Source organism: Brassica napus, chromosome C5 (assembly GCF_020379485.1).
Source record: "Brassica napus cultivar Da-Ae chromosome C5, Da-Ae, whole genome shotgun sequence".
NCBI classification, from domain to species: domain Eukaryota; kingdom Viridiplantae; phylum Streptophyta; class Magnoliopsida; order Brassicales; family Brassicaceae; genus Brassica; species Brassica napus.
The window spans coordinates 13,612,714-13,633,171 of NC_063448.1; the positions used below are offsets into that span (position 1 = coordinate 13,612,714).

The 20,458-nt window shown below is 39.2% G+C and overlaps 3 protein-coding genes across 17 annotated transcripts in view; all 3 read right to left on the reverse strand.

Annotated features, from left to right (window-relative positions):
* Window positions 1-6,488, reverse strand: part of LOC111206341 (copia protein) — a 24,125-nt gene extending 17,637 nt beyond the window's left edge. For both annotated transcript variants that reach the window (XM_022702961.2, XM_048756803.1), the window contains exons 1-2: window positions 6,479-6,488; window positions 6,174-6,400 (exon numbers count right to left, since the gene is read on the reverse strand). The gene's annotated coding sequence lies outside the window, so the exon portion shown is untranslated. The remainder of the gene's footprint in view (window positions 1-6,173; window positions 6,401-6,478) is intronic.
* Window positions 1-12,195, reverse strand: part of LOC106397103 — a 12,754-nt gene extending 559 nt beyond the window's left edge. The window contains exons 1-8 of one of the 6 annotated variants that reach the window (XM_048756812.1): window positions 12,013-12,195; window positions 11,801-11,929; window positions 10,585-10,732; window positions 10,336-10,473; window positions 10,150-10,268; window positions 9,819-10,075; window positions 9,501-9,727; window positions 69-6,048 (exon numbers count right to left, since the gene is read on the reverse strand). In XM_048756812.1, the coding sequence (XP_048612769.1) occupies window positions 5,824-6,048; window positions 9,501-9,727; window positions 9,819-10,075; window positions 10,150-10,268; window positions 10,336-10,473; window positions 10,585-10,732; window positions 11,801-11,877 (1,191 nt within the window). In that variant the 5' untranslated portion in view covers window positions 11,878-11,929; window positions 12,013-12,195 and the 3' untranslated portion in view covers window positions 69-5,823. Of the gene's footprint in view, window positions 1-68; window positions 6,049-7,966; window positions 8,166-9,500; window positions 9,728-9,818; window positions 10,076-10,149; window positions 10,269-10,335; window positions 10,474-10,564; window positions 10,733-11,800; window positions 11,930-12,012 lie in introns of those variants that run through there. The other 5 variants (XM_048756813.1, XM_048756814.1, XM_048756811.1 and 2 more) reach the window with 5 other exon arrangements.
* Window positions 12,196-12,627: 432 nt separating this feature from the next.
* LOC106399666 (glutathione S-transferase T2) lies at window positions 12,628-17,175 on the reverse strand. Of its 9 annotated transcripts, none has more exons than XM_048756806.1 (4): window positions 16,717-17,175; window positions 16,510-16,625; window positions 16,228-16,303; window positions 12,628-14,565 (listed from the first exon to the last, which is right to left on the reverse strand). In XM_048756806.1, exon 4 carries the CDS (start codon window positions 14,109-14,111, stop codon window positions 12,801-12,803), a length of 1,311 nt encoding a protein of 436 aa, XP_048612763.1. In that variant the 5' UTR covers window positions 14,112-14,565; window positions 16,228-16,303; window positions 16,510-16,625; window positions 16,717-17,175; the 3' UTR covers window positions 12,628-12,800. The 9 variants fall into 9 exon arrangements, with proteins under 9 accessions (XP_048612763.1, XP_022559472.1, XP_022559473.1 ...); XM_022703751.2 differs by having other exon boundaries at window positions 16,228-16,313; XM_022703752.2 differs by having other exon boundaries at window positions 16,228-16,316.
* Between the last annotated feature and the right edge of the window lie 3,283 nt (window positions 17,176-20,458).

Below are 20,458 nucleotides of genomic sequence, written 5' to 3' on the forward strand. Positions count from 1 at the left end.
TAAAAGGAAAAGGATTATAAGCAAAAGGATTATAATCCACACAAAGCTCACTTTGAGTTTGGTCTGACTTTTGGATGGACAAAGATACTTCTTTTTCTGGCTCGGTTTCAACGTTCTCCAAAGTCACCAACGGTTTCTGTTTTTGGCACTTGTTGGCATAATGACCGACCCTATGGCATTTGAAGCACCTGGTAGAAAGAACCTTGCTTGTGGATTTCACAGCTTTGCTTTTATCAAAAGAAATCTTATTAGTTTTCAAATCAGAATTTGAAAGATAAAAAGACTTACATTGCTGTTTTGGTGCTGATGAAGTGTAGGTGTTTCCCTTCTTTTTGAGTTGCCGGACAGCATGAATCGCCTTATGCAACATCTTCTCCAAGCTAGCATAAGTCTGAATTTCGTTCTAGTCAATCACATCACTGCTGCTCCTCTTGGTTTTGGTGAAGCGACGATCACCACTTCTGAGCCACTTCTCATTATCATACATGTTTTGTTTCTTCCTTCGTTTATGCACAACATCAAACCCATTAGAAACAAACTGTTTCTTATCTCCAAAAATCGTTTGGATTTTTTTTTTCAAACACGATTCTTAAGGGATAAAAAACGTCTTGTTGTGGGGTTGAAGCCAGATTCGATTTCCCGTGAAGTCCAATCATCCTGATAACACTTAATAAAAGGTTAGCAAATAAAAACCCTCACACTCACAAAGTGTTTAGCTCTCGATTTTTTTAGGTGATCACACAGAGTTCTTTCACTGGTTCAAAGGATGATAGACAGACAAGATTAAGCAATCAAAACCCAAAACAAACTTTGTGGGAAAAAAGAAAAGATAAAGAAAGACGAAGAGATATTTTTGTGTGGATCCGCCTTAACTGTCCTAAGGCTGGGTTTCTCTTCAGCCAGCAGGGTTTCTCTTCCACCACTCCCCCTGGATTTCTCTTCAGAAGAGATTCAAGCCAAATTTTTACTCTCTTTTTTTATCGTTTTTTTTTTTAAATGGCGATCACAAGGGAGTAAAGGAACAACCCGGATCCAAAAAGAAATAAGAAAAGAAAATGATGACGAGATGAGAAGATGAAAAGAAGATAGAAAACAAACCAGCCAAAGTGGCTCTGATACCAAGTTGATACGCCCAAAACGGGAAGGATCGCTTTGGCCGGGTGTTTGATAAGAACCGAGAAGGAGATGGCACTTCTGGAACTGGAATGGAATGAATGGATCGTCAAGAGATGCGGAATGGATCGTCAAGAGATGCGGAATGGCTCTTGATATACCACGATCTAAGGCTAACCACCTAAGAAACGATGAAGGTGTGTTGGCTAACCACCAAACGACACAAAAAGATGATTGGCTGACCACCAAATCAACGAGCCGGTTCAAACCGATGAACAAGCTACAAACTCTCTCACTCAGAGAAGAAGAACGAAAATAAACAACCAAAATGAACTGATTTTATTCATTGTAGAGATTACATATTTATAGGAATCTCTAGTCAAAGATAATAAAAGAAATACATGAAAAAGAGACATAGAAAATGATAGAAAATGGGCTGGACAACAGCAGGGCAACAGCTGGACGACAGCTTGAATATTTGTCCAGGTTCAATTATCTTGAAGCATGTCCTGCGGACAGGGCAGTACGCGAGCCAGTACAGTCCGAACTAGCCAGAGATGAAGTTGCATGGTCTATCTTGAAATCCACTCGTTCGAATTCAGTTTTGTCTTGATCGTTGATCTTAGAATGCAAATCAGTACGGAAAGTCAAGCTCCAGTTCGGGGGATTCGGTCGTCTGGTCATGGTTCCTGTATGAGCTTCAATTGGGACGTACGCGGGACTGCTCGGTCAGTCTGATCGGTACGGTCGGATGAACGAATCTCGGTTGATATGAGCTGAACGTCCTAATCTCCATGCTGGTTGGCTCCGATGGACTGATACTCGAACCGGGGCATATCAGTTACGATGTATCCTAAGCACTCTCCCGAGGTGACGCCGAAAGTACATTTTGCAGGGTTGAGCTTCATCTCGTATGCATTCAGTGTGTCGAAGCAGTCTCGCAGGTGAGCGAGATGATCCTTAGCATGGAGGGATTTGACAAGCATATCGTCAATATAGACTTCCATGGTGTCGCCGAGCTTCTCGGCGAACATTTGGTTCACTAGGCGATGGTAGGTCGCTCCAGCATTTTTCAGGCCGAATGGCATGACTTTGTAGCAATAAGTCCCCCTATCTGTTATGAAAACAGTTTTCTCGCGGCCGTCTGGGTGCATCAGGATTTGATTGTATCCCGAGAATGCGTCCATGAAAGGCAAGAGCTTGTTACCAGCCGTCGACTCCACCAAATGATCGATGTGAGGAAGCGGATAGTTGTCTTTGGGACATGCTTTGTTGAGATCGGTGAAGTCGACGCAAATGCGCCACTTCCCGTTCTTTTTCTTCACAACAACGGGATTTGCTAGCCACTCGGGGTACCGTACTTTGGTGATGAACCCCGCGTCTAGCAAACGATCGACTTCTTCGTTCACAGCTTTAGATCGTTCTAGTCCCAGCTTTCGTCTTTTCTGTCGGATAGGTTTGAACGTAGGATCGATGTTCAATTCGTGAGAGGTCACCGCGGGGTCGATTCCCTTCATGTCCGAGTTCGTCAATGCAAAAGTCGAAGCATTTTCCTTGAGGAAAGAGACAATCTGCGTATGCATTTCGTCGGAGAGAAACGCTCCGACGCGCGCGACTTTTGATGGATCAAATTCTTCGAGAGGAACCTCGCAGATTTCCTCTTTCTGGGGTAGATTTTGTGGAACGGTTTGGCGACCGAGTTGACGAGGGAAGTTGAACGTTGCAGTTTAACTGTGGCGATGAGCAGTTCCCTCGCGGCGCGCTGATGCCCGCGGATCGTCTTCGTGGTGCCATCCTTTCCAGGGAACTTAACGCATTGATGATAAGTCGAGGGAATGGGTGTCCCGAGGATGGCGCTATAAGGTGCTTTGGTGCGAATGACGGAGAACTTAATGGTTCGAACCACATCGCATGCGTAAACTGGGAGGCGAATAGTGCCGATCATCTGTTCTGAGGCTCTGTTGAAACCAGTGAGGGTTCGAGAAGATGTCTTCATATCTCGTAAATCGATCCCCATCTTATCGAGTGTATCTCGAAAGATTAGATCGACTGAGCTGCCAGTGTCGACGAGAACTTTTGTGACTTGGCATTCACCGATTCCAATATCGATGAGGAGTGGGTCGTTATGCGGCATATGGATGCCGCGAGTATCGGTAGCGGAGAAAGTGATCTGATGATCATTCTCGTCTTGCGAAGGCCACTTCTGCGAGGTGGTGGCTTATCGTCGATAATCCTTCACGGACCGAGTCTCCACAGGGCGGTGAGCCGCCCATTATAACGTTGAGATGTGGTGTGCGAGTGGGTCGCATCATCTCCAGTTGCGTTCGTAGGTCGGTAGGACTCCCGTCTGTCGAATCTGTTTCGAGGTGTTGTTTCTTCGCCTCGAGACAATGCCTTAAGTCGGATCCCTTTGACCGATTGAGTTTAACCCGCAAGTCGTCGGTTTTCGAGTTGAGCTTTTCGCGAAGGTCGGAGGCTTGAATCGTCCGTCGTGATCTTTCTCTTCAGGAGGATCCATAGGTCTGCGGGATATGTTTTGGTGGAGAAAGATTGCGTCGTTTCCCGCCTCAACTTGTCGTGCAGGTCAGGAACCATGCGTGGGATCTCGTCGTCGGACGAGCTGCAGGGCCGAGAAAGTATCACCTCCACTTGTCGCCGATTCCTCGACCGCTCATCGTCGGTGGACTCATCTTCGAGATTTAGGTTGTTCACGGGGGCTTCCTCCGGACCCGTCCTCTCCTCGTCTTGGGGAGCTTTGCCTTGAGATTTCTGAGCCTTCTTCTCTTTGTTTTTGCTCCAGCTCTTGTTATTCTTTGGCTTCTGCGGGGGAGGTGCCATCTCGATTTTGCCGCTGTCGAGTGACTCGAGGAACTGCCCGAAAAGGACTTTGCACTCTTTTGTGTCGTGTGATCATACTTTGTGGTACGCGCACCACTTGTTGGGTTTTGTGGAGTTCGAGCATGTCGGCTCGGAGAAGCTTGGTGATTTCTGGGTGGAGTCTCGATCCCAGTGATTCCATCCCTTCTCTCGCACAACGGCCGCGGAGCTTGATGGTTCTTCGTCATCGCCGGCGCTAACATAGCCTTTCTTCTGGTTGGCTTTCCCAACGGAAGAGTGCTGTCGAGGCTCCGAGCGGGTATCGTTAGTTCGAGCGGACGTTTGTTTCCCCGCTGCGTCTTTGGCTACCTTCGCCCTGGTATCTTCTTCCATGCGGATAAAGTTGTGGGATCGGGCTAGAGCGTCGGATACCGACCTCGTCGTGCTTCGGTAAAGATCGGCTCGAAACTGCGATTTGATGTGGAGGGTGTTCATTAACGATTCGACCGCCACATGGTTTGGGACATCGACCTTTGAGACGATGGCCTTGAACTTCTCCATGAAATCCCGGAGACTTTGACCGTTGGCGTGAGTGAGATTCCAGAGGTATGAGGCTGTGGCTTCCTGGCGAGTAAACATGATATAGTTCTTGAGGAAGGCCGTTGAGAGGTCGTGAAAACAGTTGACTGATTTTTCTTTGAGACCGATAAACCAGTTGAGGGCCGATCGTTTTAGGGTTTCGACGAAAAGTTGGCAAAAACCGGCGTCTTTCTCCTCGTCGAAAAATTTTGCACGTCGCATCGCGATGTTGAAGGATGTGACGTGAACGGAAGGGTCGGAAACACCATCGAAGGTCGGAAGACGGAGTTTTTCCATCTTTCGGAGTCGAACCCTAGTTATCTCTTTTGTGAACGGCGTGCGGAGGGATTCGGCGAGGACGCGCTCGATTTGCGGCGCTGACGTCGTCACGTGATGGATTTTAGAGTTGATATCGAGGACGGACTGTTTTAGCGCGGCGAGCTCGTTTATGGTCAGCGTGTCGAAGCCACAGGGGGTTTGCGCCGTATCGCCGTCGTTGATTTCTTGGTCTTCAGCCTGGGCTGGCGCGGCGCCAGTTTCTCGGTCTGTGTTAAACAGATGTCGTCGATACTGCACCATCGAGGCTTCAACATTCGCGGCGAGGGGGGCGAGGATTTTGGCGAGAGCCGTGATTTGGTCGGCCGCCGCTTTCTGAGCCGCGTCTTGTTGAGCGAGGCGCGCCATGATAGTGTCTATGGAGGCAGGTGGCAACGGCGCTGAGGTCGCCATAACCGGTGTGAGCGTTGCTTCACGATCTTCGTGTTCTTCGCCGGACGAAGAATCATCGTTGCTCGTAACCATCTTGTCGACGTTACTTTGCTAGATGCCCCACGGTGGCCGCCAACTGCTTGAACGGGAAACGATAAATATAAAATAAGATGTGGGTTTAAGCAAAGACGTCTTATTGATGGTCGGAAAAGTGTTTGGTCGGTTACAAAGTATGGAAATGAGTGACAGAAAGGAAACCGGAGCTCGGAGAGCTTAACCGGAAAGGTACAACTAAACGAGACGAGATGTAGGTGAAAACCCTAATCTAGCCGCTTAGGGTGTGTGTGTAGTTGATTTTGGATCCCCCTTCCGTTGTCTCATGTTTCCCTTATATACTCGACCTGATGCTTCTCCGTGACCTAGTTTGCGTCGTTCGTATGGGCCTTTTACTCGTTGGGCCGAGAGACCCATATCGTTCTTGAGCAGTCATCAAGCCAAGGGCGTCGAGTCGATGGATGATCGAAAGTACTCCTGAATCGCGCCCAGACGCCGTCGATCAGAGTTATCAAGCCGGGCCGTTATTTCTTCTTTCACGGGCCGGGCCGTCTATTCTTTGGGCCTTGAGGGACGGTGAAATCCATCCCCTACAATTGGCAAGATAGATTGAAAAAGTGCGGCTCCAGCAAAGCCTCCTGCAGCTGCTATAACCATTGTGGTCAAGGATGCTAATCTGAGGCCACATGAGAGTCTCCACGATATCAGTTTGCACGACTTGTCAGCTTCTTTGTAAAGAGAAAGACTAGTTACTCCTTCAGTTATGGCTTTTTCGTTCTATAGACAACAATAATATTTTATAGCAGGTGAGGTCAGAGATAATAATTAGTTAATAGTAGCTTTTTTTTGTCACTTCAGTTAATAGTAGCTTAGAAGATTCTAAGAGAGGCATTATTTATTACCTTCATCTTGAAGCTATTCATAGCATGCTTGAGAGTGAGAGTATCACTCGGTGATGATGATAGTTTGAGGGAATGAACTTTCCATTCGTCCACAAGCTTTTTAAGAAGAGAAACGCTAGCTTCAAGATTCTCCATGTAGAGAACATCCCATTGCTTAAAGCAATCAATGTTTTGTGTCAAGACACTGATGGCGATTGCTGTAGCTTCATTGGCTAGAGCAGGATTTCCTGTAAACAAACAAGCAAGGGTTAATTCAAAAGAACCACCAAACCAACAGAGAGAGATTTTCGTTTGTTACCAAATACCTTGTCCACCAGCTAATTTCCAGGAAAAAGTGAATATCTGTTTCAGTGCATTTGCACTACTAATAGTATCTGGTGCAAGGGCTACTTCCTTCAACAAGGGATAAATAGCCTCAAACCTCTCTGTTGCCTCTTCTGTGTACAAGAATATCTGATTTAGTTTTCTCTCTACGGCTGTTAACTAAGTTTAGAGGAGACACAAGATATATATAATTGTGTCCAGAAAATCTTAGCACTAGTGGGATTCAAATAGACTAAACCCCAACATATTCATGACATTATTCAACAATCGCTATTTTCAAACCTAATTTATGTCGAGTAGACCTTGTTGTGTTAAGTTACAATTTAGTTTATTGAAGATTAGAAAGTGGGGCGATTAACGAACGCATTGATTAACCTCGTGACAAAACAAGTATAGTAAAGAAGAATCGTGGGCGGTCTTTTAAAGTTGATTTATGAGTAGATGTGATGGTGATACATCGAAGAAAGCTTACAAACTTTTACCCACCAGCAAAATCGTAATAAATATGAAATACCTTATATGATCTGGTCAGTATTTTTTGTCGCTACCTAATTATTAAGTTCAAACATTAATTAACAATCAATTTTTAATGATTAGACTTGATTAATAATTATAGAAGGAGAGATTTACATACATCTATCTATAGTAATAAAGGAGGTTTTAGTCTCTCCACAATGAGCCATAACATCAAGAAGAGTGGGGTAATTCACGCCACGTGGCAGCTACTGATTTTTTTTCTTTTCGTGAAACTTGTAAGCTTTTCTGGGTTTATATGGTGTTTCGGTTTTATTATATTAGATAGTTGCAGAAATATATTGGAACTGGGCCAATTCGTTTTATTCAACGTTTGATTTTAGGTTTGGTCCAGGCAGCTTAAACCTAAATCTAGAATCGTGGGCGGTCTTTTAAAGTTGATTTATGAGTAGATGTGATGGTGATACATCGAAGAAAGCTTACAAACTTTTACCCACCAGCAAAATCGTAATAAATATGAAATACCTTATATGATCTGGTCAGTATTTTTTGTCGCTACCTAATTATTAAGTTCAAACATTAATTAACAATCAATTTTTAATGATTAGACTTGATTAATAATTGTAGAAGGAGAGATTTACATACATCTATCTATAGTAATAAAGGAGGTTTTAGTCTCTCCACAATGAGCCATAACATCAAGAAGAGAAGGGTAATTCACGCCACGTGGCAGCTACTGATTTTTTTTCTTTTCGTGAAACTTGTGAGCTTTTCTGGGTTTATATGGTGTTTCGGTTTTATTATATTAGATAGTTGCAGAAATATATTGGAACTGGGCCAAATCGTTTTATTCAACGTTTGATTTTAGGTTTGGTTCAGGCAGCCCAAACCTAAATCTAGGATTGACCATTTGTAGGCCGCATAAGGACTATATATGGAGTCGGTGTGAGAGGCTTCATGGATATTCCACCTTTTTATCAGTCGGTGTGAGAGGCTTCATGGATATTCCACCTTTTTATCAGAAATCAGGGAACCCCTAATCTTACAATGAAGAAACACAAAAGTTTGACCATCTAGGATAACAGATGGTTTAATTTATTATATAATCTACATTTTCTTATTGCCTCCATCTCTTCACAGTCGACGTTAATCCAACCATCCATTAATGTTCACCGGCTTAACACCTTCAAAAACCTTGATTCGAAAGCAAACCGAGAGCTTGACTATTACAGTATCATCAATTGTGATTCACAAACAATGATTTGCCAGGCCACATTAATTTTGTTACTCTTTAATCTGACACAACACGCTTATTTGATGATTATTTGGTGGGTTTAGTGGTTGTTTTCTCTTGAGAGTATAAATCATGAATGTAGAATGAAATAGACCGTGTTGGGTTTGCTAAGGATGAATTTAGATGGCCGTTTAGGTAACCATCATTGATTTTGACATAATATAATTTCATACATTTAAGCCACTTCCCAACATGTTTTACTCCTTATTTTAACAAGTTTCCAGTCAATGTGTATAATAGAAAAGAAAGAGGAGTCATCAACATCACACGTTTATTGACCACATACATATATAGTGAGTGTTCTATTTTATATGGCCGAAATATTATAAGTTTATAATATTACCCATAGCCCTTAATACTAAACATTACCTCTATTTATAAATACTAAACCTCAATATCTCAATAACTGAATTCAAACCCAAATATAAACTATAATATATATTTATAATATTTTACAAAAATATTTAGTAATATTATACTATACAATATAATAGATAAGATAGAAGGAGAAGTCATCCACGTCACATATTTATTGGCCACACATTTATGCATCGAATGTTTTATTCCATATTACCGAAATAGTATAGAATTATAACCTATCTATAACCCCTAATACTAAACATTACCCCAAACCATAAATATTAAACTTTAAATCTCAATCACTAAATCCAAATATAAACAGTAATATATGTTTATAATATTTACACAACTGAAAAAAAAATTAAGAAAATACAATATTTTATAATATTATACTATACTATCTAAATAGATACATTGAGTGTTCTATTCCTTTTGGTCGAATTATTATATGATTAAAACCCACTTACGATCCCTAATACTAAACATTGCTTCAACTCATAAATAATACAAATCTCAATCACTAAATCTAAATATAAACAATAATATATATTTATAATATTTTAACACAACTAGTTTTTTTTGGACAAATATTTACACAACTAGATAAAAAGTAAATTTTAATTACAGGGAAGAGAACAAAGAAAAAAGAGACGAAATGAAACGATTCTATTGAAAGATACTTTGGTATATTGTAGAAAATACATTAAATATCTTGGTCAAATTTTTTTAAGCTAATTACATGATGATAAATTTTTTGGTCCTTCTCTTAATAGATGCTTATCAGAATATTACAATAATAATATTATAGCAGGTGAGTTCAGAGATGATATTAGTTAATAGAAGCTTAGAATTTTTAAGAGAGGCATTATTATTACCTTCATCCTGAAGCTGTTCATAGCATGCTTGACAGTGAGAGTATCACTCGACGATGATGAAAGTTTGAGGGAATGATCCTTCCATTCGTCTACAAGCTTATTAAGAAGAGCAACGCTAGCTTCAAGATTCTCTTTGTAGAGAACATCCCATTGCTTAAAGCAATCAACGTTTTGTGTCAAAACACTGATGGCGATTGCTGTAGCTTCATTGGCCAGAGCAGGATTTCCTGTAAACAAACAAGCAAAGGGTGGTGAATTCAAACAGAACCACCAAGCCAAGAGAGAGAGAGAGGTTTTCGTATTTGTTACCACCAATACCTTGTCCACCAGCTAATTTCAAGGAAAAAGTGAATATCTGTTTCAGTGCGTTTGCACTAATATCTGGTGCAAGGGCTACTTCCTTCAACAAGGGATAAATAGCCTCAAACCTCTGTGTTGACTCTACTCTAGCGGATGAAGGAGGGAATGTAAGCCGCACCAACATCTCAAACGAACAAGGTGGAATCAGTCGCACTCCATGCCTAACAGGTTCGTTTAGGAGTACAGCCCGAGACTCTGGATTCGAGGACAAAATCCTGATGAAAAGAAAAACAAGATTTTAGACATGCAAGCAGAGGAGGAAGGGAGAAAATATTAAAACTGGACTCACATCTCAACAAATTGCAGGATGAGATCAATTGCCTGAGAGCTGCAGCACTCGTTAACGACTAGTGGCAGCAAGGTTTGTACCCATGAAAACAAGCCAGCAGATAAATCACCTTGGGAGGCCTGTCACCATTCAATTAAAAATTGAGAAACTAAAACAAAAACACACAGTAGTTTTATCAGAATGAACCTGAGCCATCATCCAAATTATAACCGGAAGCTTGTCCTGGCCTTGATATGTAGGTCTCTCCTTCATATTTGTTAAAACCAGAGTCAAGGCATCAGGTTGAGTACGCAACGCCATGGCCAATACAACAAATGTTGCCACCTACAAGTCAGACAAAAACAGAAGATTGGAGTCTAAAACAAAAGGTTAAAACTTAATAAAACACACCCAAAAAGAAAAAGAAAAATTGAACCTTAGATTTGTTAGAATTACGTTGTTCAACTTTGACAACTCCAGGCCATTCAGTGAGAATGAGATCAGAGGACCATAGTACAAAGGCAGATAGTGTGTCGAATGGAAGTGTGTTGATGAAATCGATTGATTTTTCGTAGAGAGGCTTAGGAATAAGAGATATCGGAATCTGTTACAATTAAGCAAAAAGAAAAAGATATCATCAGCAGCTAGGGATGTTAACATATGTTAACATGGGCTCAACCTAACAGTGACCCTGCAAACCCATTTGTAACCCTAACCCTCATTTTTTAAACAGGGTTTAAATAGGGTTGGCCCTAATAGGACCAGGGTTTAAATTCTAACCCTTTTATTTTGATTCACACAACTATTATACAATATTTAATAATGTTTTTCATAAAAAAGAACTTAAAGTCTGAGTTTTCTCGCCAAAAACTGAACAACGAAATTTTCCGTCGAAACCGCAAAATCGAGTTTTCAACTAAAACAACAAAATCGAGTTTTTCGCCAAAACCTCAAAATCGTATTTTCCCGTGAAAACGTAAAATTAAGTTTTTCTGGAAAACCCGTAAAACTCAATTTCACGGTTTTGGCGGGAAAACTCGATTTGCCGGTTTTGTAGGGAAAACTCGATATTGAGGTTTTAGTTTTGGCGGAAAAACTCGATTTTGCGGTTTCGGCGGAAAAACTCGATTTTACAGTTTTGGCGGGAAAACTCTATTTGCCGGTTTTGACAGGAAAACTCGATTTTGCGGTTTTTGCGGGAAAACTCGATTTTGCGGTTTTGGCGGGAAAACTTGATTTTGTGGTTTTGGTGGAAAAACTCAAATTAGGTTTTGGCGGAAAAAAACATAATTTTTTTTTTGACGGAAAAACTTTATTCTTAGTTGTGGAGCAAAAACTCGATTTTGCGATTTTGGGAAGAAAACTTTTGATTTTGATGCTCAACAAATTGGAGGAAAGAATCATATCATATCTTAATTTTTCTAGTTTTATCTTTAAAATTTAAGAACAAAAATAAATGAAATATTTTTTTCAATTAAATGAGTTAACCCTGGTACCAGCCCTAACCCTTTGATTATAAAAGGGTTAAAATAGGGTTGGGTTAAAATAGGGCTGGGCTTATAATAAACAAAAAAGGTCTGGACCCTAACCCTGTAGTTAACATCCCTATCAGCAGCTAACCTAACCAACTAACTAAGAAGACTTTTAGATTATTCACAAAAGGCTCACATACATCAATGAGCTTGGATAAAGGATACTCCTCGAACATGGTGACCCATTGAAACGATACATGGGAAAATCCATTCCCATAGTAATCGATTAATTCCAACATCTGCGTCTCCGGGAGATACCAACCCTCGTTCTATTAACAAACAAACAAACAAACCAGAATTAAAATTCGATTTCTAAATTTAGACAAAACGGATCAATCCGAATTTCACTTACCAATACTTCGTCGAGGCAAGTCGCAAAATGTGAGGGATCCATCTTTTCGGCAGCTACGGACAAAGACAACATCGCCGCCTCTACTGCACCAACACCGTTTGATTTATCTTCGGACGAAGAGAACTTTTCAAGTCTCTCCCTGTTTGATCCATCTCTCACATCCTGCGCAACCTGAAGCTGCCGGAAAAAAAAAAAAAAAAAAACAGTTTTGAACATCATCTCTTCGTTTTCCAATTTTACAAAATTTAACGGGAGGGTTTGATTCATTATCAAACGAAGTTTGAAGATAACGAATAGCAAAAAGAACAAGTCAATTTGATAAGATTTTGATCAGAAGACACTTCTACAACTTCCAAATACAAATTAGCTCGAGTTCACTTACCCAATGCTTCCCTAAAATATGTTCTAAGTGATCTATATCTGACGTTTCAGCTTCATTCGCCTTCACCGTCGCTTTCGCCTTCAGATTCGAATTGAACGGCTTCATCAGGTTTTCTAGTTTTTTTTTCCGAGAGTTAAGAGCACCTTTAACCCAAAAATCCTTAATGGGATCCTTAATGATATTTTAGTAATAAAAGTAAGTTTAAGGATTTTTGTTAAGAAACTTGCATTTTGAGTCGTCCAATAGGAGTTTCTTAATTAAGAAACTTTTTAAAAAAATTATTAAACATTTATTTTTTTTAAATAAAATTTATTTATTAAATAAAACATATAAAAAGATTACATTAAAAACATTCATTAAAAAAAAACAAAGATTAGTACAATAATTTGAAAAAAAACCGAGCTCATCAGTTGTTTCCATCATCTCCAAATTGATTCCATAAATGTTCAACCAAATCAGTTTTGAGTTGTTGGTGCATTTGTCTATCACGAATTTTAGTTCGAACACCCATCATATTGGCGATATTTGTAGGCATATATGTAGAAAAATCGAGATTGACATGTGAACTTCCGGTGTCTTCTCCTTGTTGGAACTCTGAAACATCATATAGGCTGTACCCATCTCGTTCGTCTTCTACTATCATATTATGGAGTATGATACATGCTCTCATAATCTTCCCAATTTCGACTTTGTCCCAAAAAAGTGCCGGATTTTTAACAATAGCAAAGCGAGCTTGCAAGACTCCAAAAGCACGCTCGGCATCTTTTCGGGCAGCTTCTTGATGTTGAGCAAATAAAACCGCTTTTGGCCCTTGTGGTATTGAAATAGATTGGATAAAAGTAGCCCATTTCGGGTAAATACCATCCGTGAGATAGTAAGCCAAATGATACTTTTTTCCATTGACAGTGAAAGTGATTTGGGGAGCTTGACCTTTTATTATGTCATCAAAAACATGTGAGCGATCAAGAACATTGATATCATTTAAAGTACCTGGAGGTCCAAAAAACGCATGCCATATCCATAGATCATAAGAAGCAACCGCCTCTAAAACGATAGTGGGTTTTCCCGAACCACGTGAATATTGACCTTTCCAAGCGGTGGGACAATTCTTCCACTCCCAATGCATACAATCGATGCTTCCTATCATCCCGGGAAATCCACGACGCTCACCAATATGAAGTAGACGTTCAAGATCAGCTGGTGTTGGTCTTCTGAGGTACTCATCTCCGAACAAATTTATGATTGCTTCCACAAAATGTTCCACACATAACCGAGTAGTGGTTTCACCGAGTCTGAGGTATTCGTCAACAACATCAGCCGCAGAACCATATGCCAAGACACGAATGGCTGTTGTACTCTTTTGAAGTGGAGAGAGACTAAGCCTTCCGAGAGCATCTCTTTTTTGTCGAAAGAATTCAACTTCATTAGAGAGTCGATCAACAATACGCATGAACAATGGCTTGTTCATTCTGAATCGTCGTCGGAAAAGATTTTCAGGATATGTTGGAGTATCACTGAAATAATCATTCCATAAATGTAGATCGCCTTCTTCACGATTCCGTTCGATATGAACTCGTTTTTTTTTCTCTTGATGGCCATAAGTAATGGCTAAATCTTTGAAAGTTTGATCAAATGTTTGATCAAAATATTCATCAAAATATTGATCAAAACTTTCATCATCTACTCCCTCAAAATTGTTGTGAGAAGAAGAAGCCATAGAAAAGATTTTTTTTGATTTTTTTTGTAGAATAAGAGAGTGTTTTTTTAGATGTTGTGATCAAGCGAGAATAAGGCAATAGGCTCTGTGATGTGATCAAGCGAGAATTAACCACAAAGATAGAGAGAGAATAAGGCTATGTGATGAAGAGATAATTACGCTTGTGATATTTTTTTGTTCTTTAGAGATGTGAGAAGTAAAGAAGAAGCATTTGTGATTATATAGAGAAGCATAAACTTTACAAAAATCAATGTTTCACTATCTCATTACAACAACATCCGTGACATAAACATCTTGTGACACATACGAACAATTCAACTGACACATAAGGACAAAACTTGTTACTTCGTGACTACCCGTTTGGCTTTCTCTATCTCGTGACTACTCTTGGACACAAGGACAACCTGTTTGGCCGTGACTACTCTCGTGACTACTCTCCATTTCTTTTGTTTCTCTGCAAGTACACACACGAAACCGAGCAGTTAAGTAAAACATCTTCTCAATTTCCTTTGTCACATAACATTTCACATTTTACTTAAAACCGAGCAGTTAAGTAACACAATGACACAAGTACAAACATTTCACATAATTTCAGAATTTAAACATAACATTTTACATAGAGTTCAAACATTAAACATAACATGAAACAGAAGCAATAAACACAAATCTTATAGAACATGAAACAGAGTCCAAACAGAGTACACACATTTAGCCCAACATCTCTGCAATTAGCTTCTCCTTCAGAGCTTCCTCAAACTGAGATAGGGGCTCTTGTTTTGTGATGAGACTCTCCAGCAGACCCATCTTCTTAAGTCTTTCTTTAGCTTCCAAGTCTTTCTCTTTGACAGACCACATGCGGTGAAAATCCGAGGCATTCACTTTACTACCTGCTCCTTTCACGGCTCCTTTCGCCGCCTTAACACCAACAGGACGTTTGGTTGGGTGATCAGTGTTCGTTGTTGCGTGAGAGCTTGCCTCTTCCCCTCCATCCTCACACCTTCTCTTCTTAGCGCTTGATGATTGTGGTTTAACAAGCTTAGCACTCGCTTGGGCACACCATTTCTGGTCGTTTTTGAGCTCCTCCCAAGCATGGTGAAGATTAAACTTAATCTTATAATCGTTGAAGAAGATTTGATGTGCCATTTTAACAACATCACTCTCACTCTCACCACTTGTCTTCTGTCTTGTTGCAACCTCATAGGAGCCACAGAACTTACAAACAAGATCATTCAACTTCTGCCACCGTTGCTTACACTGAAGGTATTCTCGGTGGTTACTTCTTTCCACCTTTGGACTAGCTGCATAGTAAGCTGCTATGCGTTTCCAGAATGTACCGGCTTTCTGCTCATTGCTTACAATAGCGTCCTTACTTGTGTTTAACCATGCACTTATGAGAACAAGATCATCCGTGGGAGTCCATTTCTTTCTTTCTTTCTTTTCTTGAGGTGAATCTTCACAGAAGCTTGAAGTTTCAGTACATTGAGTACCAGAACAAGGGACTTGTGATGAAATACTCGGATGATGAAAAGGTTCAGGAACGACAGTATCTTGTTGACTGTTCAACAGCTCAACAAAATTCACTGTCTGACTAAATGGATTCGTGGGATCCATTTCCTAATATGTGAGAGAAGAGAGGAAGAAGAAGAAAGGTGTTTGAAGAAGAAAAGAGGGACTTCGTGTTAGATGATATAAAGAAAGAGATGAAGCATCGGTTTAATATGCAGCTAAAGAGAAGAAGTTGGCTTTTAATTGCCTTTACTCTTTGAGATTAAGTTGAAGTGAGTAGACTTGTATCTAACATATTTATTAGTCTGTCCTAACATACATTCATCTCTAATGTAACAACATTATCAGAAGCATTCATCACAACAACAAACTAACCAGCAATTTCACCTAACCGAGAGCATTCATCACAACCACAAAGTAACAAGCATATTTACTAAGCCGTGACCATTAACTACAAAACCTAACTCTAACAAGCATTTATTCACCTAATCTAGAGCATTCATCACGCTCCTTAACTAAGCCTAACCATTAACTAAAAAACGTAACTCTAACAATAAATTATTCACCTAACCGAGATTCACAATTAGTGAGATCAAGTTTGCACACTTACCTAACCGAGAGGGGGTGATACGCCTCCAAGAAATAAGCTGTCTTTGGCTCCTCAATTTCTCACTCCCCAATGCTTTCTGATTTTGCCTCCTCGCATGATTCATCAATGCAAACCAATTTAGCAATGCAGACAGTGTAACAAAGAACCATATAATAAAAAACCAAGTGATTTCATTGATTTCAATTATCTACAAATTTCTAATTAATTCACTGATTTCAATTACCTACAAATTCCTAATTAAACTCTCTTTCGATAGAGTGAAAAGAAGGTAAAAGACCCAACCTTAATGATAATGGTATGACAATGGAAGACTTTGAGCTTCTCCGTGGTGGCAGGGTGGAGAGATGCAACGAAGATATCATACAGAATGGCCTCATCATCAGTAATGACCTCATCACCTTTGAACATTAGACAAATGGTCAATCAAACAAACCAATGAACCATCATCGAGCAAAATACAAATAATGATGAGGTGAGAAAGTTAATTACTTCGGAAGTTCATCTCGAAGTTGAAGAGATCGTGAGAGACGTCTGAAAGAGCGATGGAGGAGACCGAGAGAGTTGTCTTCCTCTCCATCGTTACTCTGACCGCGCAGACGAGACAAGACAGAAGAGACGTCATGCGGACAGAGTCGTCGATCGTGGTGGGTTTTCATCATTCCTCTTACGGTGCTGAGGAGAGAAGACAGATGAAATGCCGTGAGAACCGAGAGATTCGTCGATCGTGGTGGGTTTCATCGTTAGACTAACGGCGAAAATGATAGAAGACGGATGAGACGGCGACATCATCGATGGAAAAAGCCAATCGTCTCTCTTGCTTGCGGAGAATTCGAGAGAACCAAAAGAAAAGAAAGAAGAAAGAGAAAGAAAAGAAAAAAGAAAATATAGAACAAGCATCCTCTGTCTAACACGTGGTACAAAACTCACGTTATAATCGGTCACAAAAATGCCTCGTTAAGGATCGATTATTTCCCTCTTTATTAGTTTACATTTAATTAAATGCCTTTATTTAGTTAAGAACCTTCTTAACCACCAGCGTTAAAGATGGTCTAATGTTTTTTTGGGAAATTAGGTGGTGTAACCAAACAAAAACCCCTAATTCATTATATAACCAAAATCATCCCCTCTCTCCTCTTCTCTCTCCCTATCTCTTTCTAACATCTTTCTACAAAACTAATTTAACTTTTTTTATGGTTATATCACAAATAAGCCCATGTTTTTTCTCTTTTCTTTTCTTAAGTTCTATTTATCGATAGAGATCTGAGGCGGTTGCAAATCACTAATAAATGTTAATTTTCCTTTTCCTCGAACGTGTCTATTTACTAAGTCTAACCGGTCGGTCGAATTAGGTTTGGGCATTCGCGTCTTCTTATTATAAAAAAAACTGAGTCCTTGACATTTGGACCCAATTAGGTTTTTTTGAAGTTTTTTGTCCCGAACAGTTCCCATTGAATCTGGATTGATTCGGATCTAAAATTCTAATATCCATAAAACACCTGTAATTTTCAGATATCTTTTGAGTTCGGATTAGTTCGGCTATTTTAAACTCGAAAAAGATCCGAAGTATCCAAACTTGATTCGAAAACCCGAAAAAGATCCGAAGTATCCAAACTTCATTCGAAAACTCGAAAAATACCCGAAATCAGACCCAAAACCCCTAAAAAATACCCAAAATTTAGTCTAAAATTTTACCCGAACCAAAAATTATAATCAAACCCAAAACTTAAAAAATAATTATCTGAATTACTAAAAATACCACTCAAATATACCTAATATATGCAATAAGTTTCAGATACTTCGGATATCCGATCAAATCTCAGATAGGATCCAAACCCAAACTGAGATCCGTCCAAAGAAAGATGACCCAACATATACTTTAGCATAGATCCAGACCAAATTGAAAATACGACAGATACTCTTGGAGAGGTAAGGGTGAAACAACTTCATTCGGGTGGGCTTGTATCTGTTGGAGTCAACACATTTTCACCAAAAGCAGTCTTCAATATTTTCTCCATTGCTTCAATCCTATTCTGAAACTGAACTTTCTCTTCGTTACCCTTCTTCAAGTCTGACTCAAGCTCCTTGACTCGGTGAGTTAAAGTACCATCATCTTCAACAGCTTGTGGTGAAACTGCAGAACCATCTAGTGGCATATAAACTCCACTTTGAAGTAACCCAAGTCCAAATACGCGACCTTGTTTTGATATTCCAGCAACATAACAAAAAAAAAACAGTTATGTAAACACATTAAAACACACAATTTAAAGCTATGCAAAGAATTATAAAAGAAAACGAGAGTTACCTTCAGATAGATTTCATTTCTTTCCTCCACAGTAAGAGAATCCATCAAAACCTCTCCATTAGAAGGCTCGACATTTGACAATCGTTCCTGCAAATATTCATCATATTTTTCTGCAATTAAGCGTGCTCTTTCATCACCATATGATCCATCTGATTTCTGGTGTGTTTTCTTCATCACAGCAATGAAGGAAGAGTCTTCATTATTTGCTATCTATACAAACAAACCATTAACGTAAGCAATTAAAACTGTCATTTTAAAAAGAAAAAGTAGATGCTAAGAAAAATAATGTATATATTACCAGATTATCTTGAACTTTGGCATAGGAACTTGAGCCTGATCTGTGGCTGTGTGGACCTAAACCATCACGGTAAAACATACGAGCCTGACGAGCTTTCTCACTTTTTTCTTTGGCTTTTGGTGTCTTCCAGTAATCGGACATTACTCTCCAATGTTCTGAAAGAATCCAATCCGGTTTCACTCCTCTGGATTTTGCAAGGCTCACCATTCCTTTGAGGCGAGTGGCAGCTAGTTCATCAAAGTTAGCTTTCACTAGATCTTCGATGGAGCTATGCCACTCATACTTAGTCTACAATCAATGTGATTATAGTTAATAAAAAACAAACAAAAAAAAGCAGGATATGAATGAAACTCATGAGTATCTGATGTTAAAAATAGATAGAAACACACCTTAAACGTTGAATACCAAGCATCCTTGTAAAATTGGGGCACTTTTCTCCAGCTGTACCATGGTCCTTTAAAACATCCTTCAATGATTTTCCTTACACGTGTTGATATTTCAGTCTTGTTCTTGAACCTGTACAATATAGCTAAGTTTGTTATATATATATATATATACTTTGTAAATCAAGAAGAGAGTAATTCAGAATATGTCACAATACCATTTAGCTCCATTATGTCTAGATGGGTGAAGCACTCGGGAATCTCGTTCAACAGGTACAAATTCTTCCCGTGGTTGGGCATTTGCAGCAACTCCTTCCCTCTGTCTTTGGAGACCAAACAAGCGACCACCTAACATCATTGGTGGACGCATAGTACAAAAGAAATCAAAGAAAAAAGATGCAGCTCAAGAGTATTAGATATTGACATACGAAACAATAAACAAAAGCAAACGATTAACAGAAAGAAAAAAAAAAACAAAGAGATCTGAGATCTTGACGGCTTTGATTCAGTCTAAGATGTAATTTAGGTTCTTAGGTTTTAACTTGAGAAGAGGTAACTAATATTACTTCCTTTATATACTAGTTAACAATTACGATATTTCTAAATATTCTTACCACTTTTTAAGGGATTTTTCCCGGTTTCCACTTAATTTTTAGGTTTTGCCGCTCTAGGTGTTATTGGTTTATATATTTTGATTGATTTATAAATCCATGTAGTATTTATAAATCCAAGTAAAATATGCAAATCCGCAGGTTTTCCCTCGGATTTGAGTCTTTGTATTTTTAACTAAAAAATCCAAACAAATCCATTCAAATCCATTATAAAATCAAATATATTAGTAAATCCGTACGATTGAATAACAGTTGATTTGATACAGAATTTATGAATCATTAAGCCAATAACACATGATTTTAATACAGATTTGAAAATCATAGAACCAATAACACTAGATTTAGTTCGGATTTTCAAATCCATTAAAATACAACAACCAATAACCCCTACTAAAAGTAAAAATCTAAATATCTCCATAACTTAAAAAGCACCATTAAGAAATTGACTTATTCTTGAGTTCATCTCCTAGAACTAGGGTGAACCTCTAAGTTCACCAACCAATAAGATTGTGTTATTTCATATTCAATATCTTTAAAAAAAAAAATATATTGTCAAATTATATTATCTTTTTAAAATTAAAAGATAAAAAGAAATAAATAAAAAATAGTAGTAATTACAAAAAAAAAATATTTTTAA

Bases quoted from the DNA above. Each gene is read 5' to 3' on its own strand.
- LOC106399666 (XM_048756806.1), bottom strand. From the start codon at position 14,111: ATGGCTTCTTCTTCTCACAACAATTTTGAGGGAGTAGATGATGAAAGT.